Source organism: Barbatula barbatula (genome assembly GCF_947034865.1).
Source record: "Barbatula barbatula genome assembly, chromosome: 11".
In the NCBI taxonomy this organism is placed as follows: Eukaryota; Metazoa; Chordata; class Actinopteri; order Cypriniformes; family Nemacheilidae; genus Barbatula; species Barbatula barbatula.
This window is the reverse complement of record NC_136774.1, coordinates 20349113-20357477: the sequence shown is the minus strand read 5'-3', so window position 1 is coordinate 20357477 and position 8365 is coordinate 20349113. Positions and strand designations below refer to the sequence as shown.

The 8365-nt window shown below is 39.5% G+C and overlaps 1 protein-coding gene across 1 annotated transcript in view; it reads left to right on the top strand.

Annotated features, from left to right (window-relative positions):
- The first annotated feature begins 279 nt into the window (after window positions 1–279).
- kif2a (kinesin family member 2a) overlaps window positions 280–8365 on the top strand; it is a 9527-nt gene continuing 1441 nt past the window's right edge. Inside the window, exons 1-17 of the mRNA XM_079467549.1 lie at window positions 280–484; window positions 2513–2607; window positions 2851–2976; window positions 3046–3100; window positions 3174–3281; window positions 4268–4368; window positions 4511–4606; window positions 4751–4805; window positions 4896–5058; window positions 5165–5255; window positions 5395–5458; window positions 5540–5631; window positions 5946–6088; window positions 6169–6373; window positions 6559–6669; window positions 6760–6827; window positions 8145–8295. Coding sequence (XP_079323675.1) covers window positions 424–484; window positions 2513–2607; window positions 2851–2976; window positions 3046–3100; window positions 3174–3281; window positions 4268–4368; window positions 4511–4606; window positions 4751–4805; window positions 4896–5058; window positions 5165–5255; window positions 5395–5458; window positions 5540–5631; window positions 5946–6088; window positions 6169–6373; window positions 6559–6669; window positions 6760–6827; window positions 8145–8295 — 1785 coding nt within the window. The 5' untranslated portion in view covers window positions 280–423. The remainder of the gene's footprint in view (window positions 485–2512; window positions 2608–2850; window positions 2977–3045; window positions 3101–3173; window positions 3282–4267; window positions 4369–4510; window positions 4607–4750; window positions 4806–4895; window positions 5059–5164; window positions 5256–5394; window positions 5459–5539; window positions 5632–5945; window positions 6089–6168; window positions 6374–6558; window positions 6670–6759; window positions 6828–8144; window positions 8296–8365) is intronic.

Here is an 8365-nt window from a genome sequence, read left to right as displayed (position 1 = left end):
CCGTTGAGGCATGCGGGTATTACGGCATCGCTGCAATTCGTTTTTTTACTGATGCAAGACAATCTTGCCTTTACTGCTAAATTTATATTAGAATTGATCATAACCGTAACGTTTATTTACGACGTAATCCTAAACATATTATCTGCTAGATTTTAAGCTCAACGCGGTTGCTATGGCTACATCAATTGTCCTCTCGTCGACTTCCGGCTAATAGCCAATCGTGACGCAGAAGGCGGGACTAAACTGGCGCAGTTCGAACGTCCCCGCGCACGCGCTCTCGGTGCTCTGCTTCTTTTATGTCTCGCGCTGCTGGCCGCCTCCCGGTTTCGAGCAACACGGAACAACAAATGTGAAAAACAAACACAAACATTATTTTTGACTTCCCACACGACCGTCTGATTGCCTCCATTTCATAAATGAGCCATGGCGGTAAACTTCGGCAAGATCGTCGTGGGGATTTATGTGGAGATAAAGCGTAGCGATGGTGAGTGGATATTTGGGTCGCTTGCAAGCGTCCGTTAAAGTCGTTTACACGGGTCGGCTAACGTGTGGTAGCGATACTTCACACATAAACCTGGCAGAAACGATAGAGTTTGGGGTTAAGACCTGTTAAAAAATCGATATGTAATGTTGGGTCTGTTAGTGCTGGTTGCCAGGGAAGTTTACGAGCTCAAGTGTCAGTCAACAGGCAGTGGTCGTTTCACGTTAGCCACCTGCTAAACCCGGCTTGGTCGTTCATATTGTGTATGATTATATTTGATCATAACATCCACTTGGTTAGGAACATTGCTATTGACAGCAATGGTTTCTATATTTATGTTGGTTAGCCATATTTTCCTTGCTAATACATGTTTGGTTTTAGACATGTAGTGTGAGTTGGTGTAGACTAAGTAGGAGAGGATGTCCCAAAAGAGTCTGCGGATTTACATTAGTATTATGTCGTGTCGTTTCAGTGGCTCTACGTCAGGGAATTGCTTGAGGTCATGACATCTTAGATTTTAGTCTAACGATCTGGTGTATGTTTCTGGACAGATGGCTGTTTCCCATGTGTCATGATCTTAAGTTGACCAGCAAGTCCACTAAAAGCTGGTGGTCTGTTTATTATGCACTCAAATTCATTCTGGTGGGCATGGATATGCTGGCAGCGGCTTGGAAACTGTAATATATTGTTATTCTATATTGTTTATGTGATGTCTTTCAGTATAATACAGTGGTCTTGACTTCTAATAGTCAAACTCTTAGCTTTTGATCAACAGCGAGATCAGTAGATGGTCTGTTGGGTTCTGGTTTGAAAGACGTTCCCAACAGATTAAAATGGTATCTGATGTTGTCTCTTTGAGAAGAAGACTGCGTAGTATTTCAATTGGGATTGAATGGCTTCAATACGTAACAGAAATAAGTGGGCCTGGTTCTGTAGACCTTTTAGATAAAGCACTCCTATTTCTTGAGGAGGCCCTTGTTTACAATGTGTTGTGCCATCGTGACAAGCAATCCTTGTGACATCTTCAAAAAGAGGATGTCTCTAGTGTCATATGCATCTTTTCTTTGGTTTGGGATTCCGAACTTGTACCGAAGAAAAGATGCATCTGTTCCTGGGATGCTCAACTTGCGTCCGTGTAAGACCCATCTTTTACACGTCTCCCACCCCTGGTGTTTATATAGTTTTTTGGCCAAATGATTACTGCTTTCACCTGTCGATAACAGATTTATTATATACCTGCCTAGCTATTTTTAATAATCCATTCGTCAGAATTCCTTACATTTTCCTACAAAATCTGCCAAAATTTAATATAGTAATAAAATATGTTTATTTATACACTTCACGTCATGAAACTTGGCAGATTTATATTGGATGCAATATAATGTGTATAAATGTAGATGTTTTTATTAAATGGTGGGTTTTACCTTTTCTTTTTGACTTAAAGCAACACTAGAGAACTTTTATATATGGTTCCCCCGTGTGGTTGATAAGCGGAATTTCTGTTATCAGTGTCGTAAATACTGTTGCAGAATAAGCTTCCTCATTGGCATCGCAATACATGTGAATTTGTTGACTAAGCAGAAACCGCTGTTACATGATGTCACTTCATGTGCATGTACTAAAGCACTCTTTTGTCCAGTTAAGAGTTGACCACTAAAATAATTTTGGAGAGATTATTTTAAATTCGAATAACTCCCTAGTGTTGCTTTAACGTTGCAATAGTTTAAAATAGCTTGTTTTATGGCAGGATAATAATATGTCTTTCTCTGGCTAATGCTGCTCTTGAATAATTGCAGGGATGCCGACATGTGAGGAGGAAAAGGTCTGAATAATAGATTCAGAAACACGACTGTTTGTGTACTGTACCTCTCAGAGATGTTTGACTAGTCGAAAGCACTTCTGAAATGTTCTGAGAACTTTTCTTGCTTTCATGACATCTTTATCGTGACGTTTTTATGATTTCTTCAAACTTTGTTTTAAGGTTAAAAAGCTTGCTTTAAATGTCTTTAAGAGGTGTTGTATCCCTTACAGGACGAGTACACCAGGCCATGGTGACTTCCTTAAATGAAGATAATGAAAGTGCCACAGTGGAATGGATAGAAAATGGAGACACTAAAGGGAAAGAGGTAAGAGCTTTTTGCTGCCAATGTTATTAATAATAGATGGTACAACATTCTGGTTTTGTTAGGGTGTAGTTAGTTTGAACTCAAGAGTACCAGAGCAAACTCTGATAATGGACATGTGCTGAATTGTTATGAAATATAAATATTGCTTTCATGTACTTTCATGATTTTCTTTTAAAGATTGACTGATGTGTGGCTTTCATAGTGTCATGTTAACACCTGTGTACTAACATTGTTTATTTACAGGTTGATCTGGAGTGCATATTTTCACTAAATCCAGATGTCGCTCCAGAAGAGGAGATTTCTTTGAGTCCTGTTACCCCTCCTCCTCCTCCTACACCCAGTTCTGTAAAGGTTACCAAAATCCCCAAGGTTAGTATGAAGATAAACTTGCCTTCTGCTTGTTAATTCATCGCATTTAAAAATATATATCACGTGCAGAATCGTAGAACTATTGCACCGGGAAGGAGTGAAATCCCGTCAAGAGACAACAGAGGTATATTTATTTTTATTAATGCCTAGGTGTTGGAAGGCTTCATTTGCTGACAGTTATGTGTTCTGTTATTAAGTTGGCTCGACCCGGGCACGGCAGGCCCAGCCAGAATCAGCGCCCCCTCCACCAGCACAACAGCCGATACAAAACCCGACCCAAAGTCAGCTAACTCAACTGCAAAACGGTAATATGACTCTTCATTTGTTTTAAACGTGTTCCCGTCAACCTCTGTTTCCCCCGGGGAAACTTTGAATGCCGAATGGAGGCCTCCTGCTGAGGATGCACTGTGACACACACACATCCTTTTAGAGTCTGTGTCTCGCATCGAGCTTAAACTGCTCATCTGTCCATGTCTTGGCTCAAACTCGAGGGGTGTGGCTTGGCCATTACTATGAACATCAGATTTTCTCTAGTGCAGATTGTATGTGAGTGAGCAGCTCTGACCTGACTTTTACCTCGCCTGATTAATCCTCTTGCTTTGAATTTGGCACTTACATCTTTCTCACAAAACTGTCTGTTTATGGTGTAGCAAAGTTCCATAAAAGGGAAGGAAGGAGGCGGGAACCGGCGAACGTATAACAAACTTTAATTAAATAAACATACAATTCACACGGAAGTATAAGACCGGCACCCACCTCACGGTAGACTGCCGGACATAAAACATATAAAAAAACTTAATACATGTCCGGGCCCGGTCCTCTCTCGTCAACAGCCACTGTTTCAAATCTAAACACTTGATTCATTGAGGCTTCGTGATTCCTATTCAAATTATTCTAAATAAAAATTTTGATGGGATGTGCATGTTAAATTCTGTATAAGCATACGCAGGACAAACAAAAGGGTTTAATTGTAGATTGTAGATAAATACAGAATTACTTGAATTGAAATTCAATCATGAGGTGTGAGTCATGACATGAGTCATTGTTTCAAGTATGTATTGTTTAGAGTGGTTTCAATTAGTAATCACATGAATATTAATGACTTCATTATGCAAGCAACACATTAATGCCATGTTGTGCGCAATGCCACTGTAGCTCTTTAAAATAGCATGTGCCAGCTGTCAAAGGGTCTAAAGCCACTTAAATTCTACATTCAAACACAAGTGGAAAGAGGCAAACAAAAGAGAGGAAATTGTGTTTTTGTTAAGACTTCTGTATCACTCTGTAATAGCGAGGAGGAAGTCAAACTGTGTGAAGGAAGTGGAGAAGTTGCAGGAGAAGCGGGAGAGACGCAGGTTACAGCAACAGGAACTGAGGGAGAAGAAAGCACAGGTCAGATATCTCATCTTTCCTTCATTGTGTTTCTGTCTGTTTTCTGATCTCTGTTTCTATAGGACATTTCTCTTGAGTTTGACTATTCATTTCTGTTGCGTATTTGTTGTTAGTGTTGAATGTGGGTTGTTTTATTTTGTAGGAGACTGATACAACGGTTCCAAACTATGAAATACTGCAAATGATCAGAGACTTCAGAGCAAGTCTGGACTATCGACCCTTAAACACAACAGATTTGGTAGGTATCCTTAGAAGCAATTTATTGAATTGTACTTGTTGCATTGTGACTCATGGCAGTTAAGTACATTTTCACAATTCCACGACAAACATGCATTGAGATTAAGTGCTGAGAAACAGAAATCTGTGATTCTTTTGTCGGCAGATTGAAGAACACAGAATATGCGTGTGTGTGAGAAAACGGCCCCTGAATAAAAAAGGTAAAGCCTTAGAAATAATGACGTATATGGATTCCTTCTATACTCAATTTTTTTGATCGACCTAAATTGATTTCTCTATACGTGTTTTAGAGTTGACTGTAAAGGACCTAGATGTGATCACTATTCCCAGTAAAGATGTTGTCATGGTTCATGAACCAAAACAGAAGGTGGACCTGACTCGATACTTAGAGAACCAAACGTTTCGCTTCGATTACGCCTTTGATGACACCACAACAAATGAAATGGTGTACAGGTGCAAATAATTATTTAGATTATTTTTATTAGTTAAACAAGTATCCCTCTCTCAAGACCATGTCAGTGAATGAAGAATAAAGTTTCTGTGATTGTTCTCTCTGCAGGTTTACTGCAAGACCACTTGTGGAAACTATCTTTGATCGAGGAATGGCCACATGTTTTGCTTATGGCCAAACTGGAAGTGGGAAAACACATGTAAGAAATGTTTCCATATCATACTCAATAAAAAAAAAGAAACAGGACAAAATAAGTCATCGTGCTGTGTGGTTTGTTTAATATTCTTATACTATCCTAATAATCAAACAAAGCTTATGAAGATGACTTTGTGTTTTAGACTATGGGAGGAGATTTTTCTGGAAAGAACCAAGATTGTTCAAAAGGAATCTACGCATTAGCCGGTAAATTGATGTTTGTTAGATCTTTTAATTTGTTTAATTATTTAATTTCTTGTGACCTCTTTTGTTCGCTTGTTCACACAGCTCGAGATGTTTTTCTCATGCTGAAGAAACCAAACTATAAGAAGCTGGATCTTCAAGTTTACGCAACTTTCTTTGAAATCTACAGCGGAAAGGTTCTGTGTAACTTTAGCACTTCGTCAATAGATAATGTCGTGAATACCATTGTGAAGGATTTTACCTATTTGATGAGAGATGCACTATGACACCAAGAAAGCACTGTCTGTGTAGCAAATTCCACCCGACAGGAAATACCTCATTAGGATGTACCAAGACGTTCATCCATCTAAAAAAGTATTGACACATCCAGGATGATGTAGACAACTTAATGATATAAATGCTCAAAGCGAAAAGATGAGTTTCATGTTTTGCCTTTTAAGCCTGCAAAATTTCACGTGCACCCATCTTATCTGGTCTTTTTCAACTTTAGGTATTTGACCTGTTGAATCACAAGGCTAAGCTTCGTGTGCTTGAAGACGGGAAGCAGCAGGTGCAGGTGGTTGGGCTTCAGGAGCATGAGGTCAGATGCACTGAGGATGTCCTCAAACTGATTGAAACGGGGAACAGTTGCAGGTAAAGAGATGATGGGTAAATACAGTCAATGTTTTTGAAATGTATTACGAATATGACAAATATCCCCTCTTCCGTATTAGAACATCGGGCCAGACTTCAGCCAATGCCCACTCATCCCGCAGCCACGCCGTTTTCCAGATTATTCTGCGAAGGAAGGGCAAGATGCACGGCAAGTTTTCACTAATCGATCTGGCTGGCAATGAGCGCGGAGCAGACACATCCAGCGCAGACCGTCAGACTCGGTTGGAGGGAGCCGAGATCAACAAGAGTCTTTTGGCTCTGAAAGTCAGTGTCTTGAAAACGAGAGTTTATAGATGTTTATCGATATAAATGTTTTGCTTTTGTTTGGTTAAAATTATATATTTTATTTTTAAGGCTAATGTATGTCAATATAATATCTTTATAATGCTGAATAAATATATTGGCATTCATCTGACCTGCGATTTCACTCTTGATCTTGCATTTATCAGGAATGTATCAGAGCTCTCGGCCGTAATAAACCCCACACCCCATTCAGAGCGAGCAAACTCACACAGGTCCTTAGAGACTCGTTTATTGGAGAAAACTCCAGGACATGCATGGTACGAGTCATTGAAGCTTATTTCTCACATTGGCACTACATTAACTTTTGCTCGCTTGTTCCACCTTAAAAATGTGTGTTTCCCCTCCAGATCGCCACCATATCTCCTGGTATGGCCTCCTGTGAGAACACGTTGAACACTCTGAGATATGCCAACCGGTCAGTATAGAACACTCAGACATAAGAACATAACATAAGAGATAAACGTCAGTAAAGTCCAGCATTTGGAATTTGCTTGGTCAGTTTAGCTTGTTGGATTTACTAGTGATTCAACGTGCAATTGCTGATGGGAAAAGTCTTGTTCTCATGACATGTCTCCTGATTAGCTCTGCTTTTCTTCTCTTCTTTGCTCATCTTGACTGTCTTCAGAGTAAAGGAGTTTGGGATTAGCCCCTCTGACATCCCCTTCTCCCAGGGGGGAGGAAACTGTTCTGAGCTCTCTCCCACCTACGAGTATGAGCACACGTCTATGCAGCTTCCCACCTTGTTCTCAGTCAGATACACTCTGTAGCAGTGTTGGGGCTAACTGAAGTTTGTGATGCTGTTAATTTAGTAAAGTTGTCAGTAGCATGGTAGTAACTCTGCTGCTTTCAGAACGCTGTGGATTTCATATAAAAATCAACCAAAAACTATCAATAGCCACAATCCTTTTCTCAAGTAGCATTAGAGAGATCTTCTTCTAATGAATCTGTTTGTTCAAAAGACTCTATGTCAACATATAATTTATATCCTCACCTGTGTTAAATAAAAACTACGCTGATTAATTAAACTGAACGTTCTAATATAATTATATAATTGTTAAAACAGCTATTATAGTTGTTCTAATTCATAATATTCAGAAACTTTGCAGGAATTTTCTGTTTTGTTAGTCAATTGTGTTAGTTTTGTATTTTTGTTAGCTCGACTGAAATTTAAAGCTTTAATTTTAGTGATCTCCCCAACACTGCTCAGTGGTCTACAAACATCCCATTGGCTTGTTACTAATGCATGGACAGACACATGCACATCAATGCATATAACCAGTCCGCTTCTTTTTATTAAACATATTCGCATCATTAATGGATGTGCTTAATGTCCACATTAATCATCCTGCCCCCCTCCCCAATATGCTGTCATTTTGTTTTTTTAACCCTTGGAATGTGTGGATATCTGCTGTTTCATTCTTTTTTCTCCTTTATAAATAACGAATGTCACTGCAAATAATTAGAAAAAATTTGATGACACCATAAGCAGTCACATGTAATGTAATTCTCCCTATTTAATAGAAATAGTGTAGTATAGAGTATCGAATGTCACATTAGGTTTAAAAAAAAATATTTGTTGACTTAAACCACAGATTATACTTAAGACTTGACTAGCAAAAAGAGGCTCCTCGGCCCAGCTGTTGGAGCCCTGTGAGCTGTGCCATGGTGTCATTGAGGTCAGTTTGTTTATAAGAAGAAACATCTCATAAACACTTGTGTTCTGTGCGTGTAGAGTGAAAGAGCTGACTGTGGATCCCAATGCTGTGATAGAGGGTGTCCGACCCAACGCCAACACCATCAACCAGCTTGACATCATGGATGAGGAGTGGGATCTGGGCAACTCCCCTCAAAGAGATGACCTCAAACTTCTCTGTGAACAAAATGTAAAGCGCATGTACTCACTGCTGGCGAATATTGAAACCCTTTCTAAAGAGCTGCATCTCTTAAAAGCTC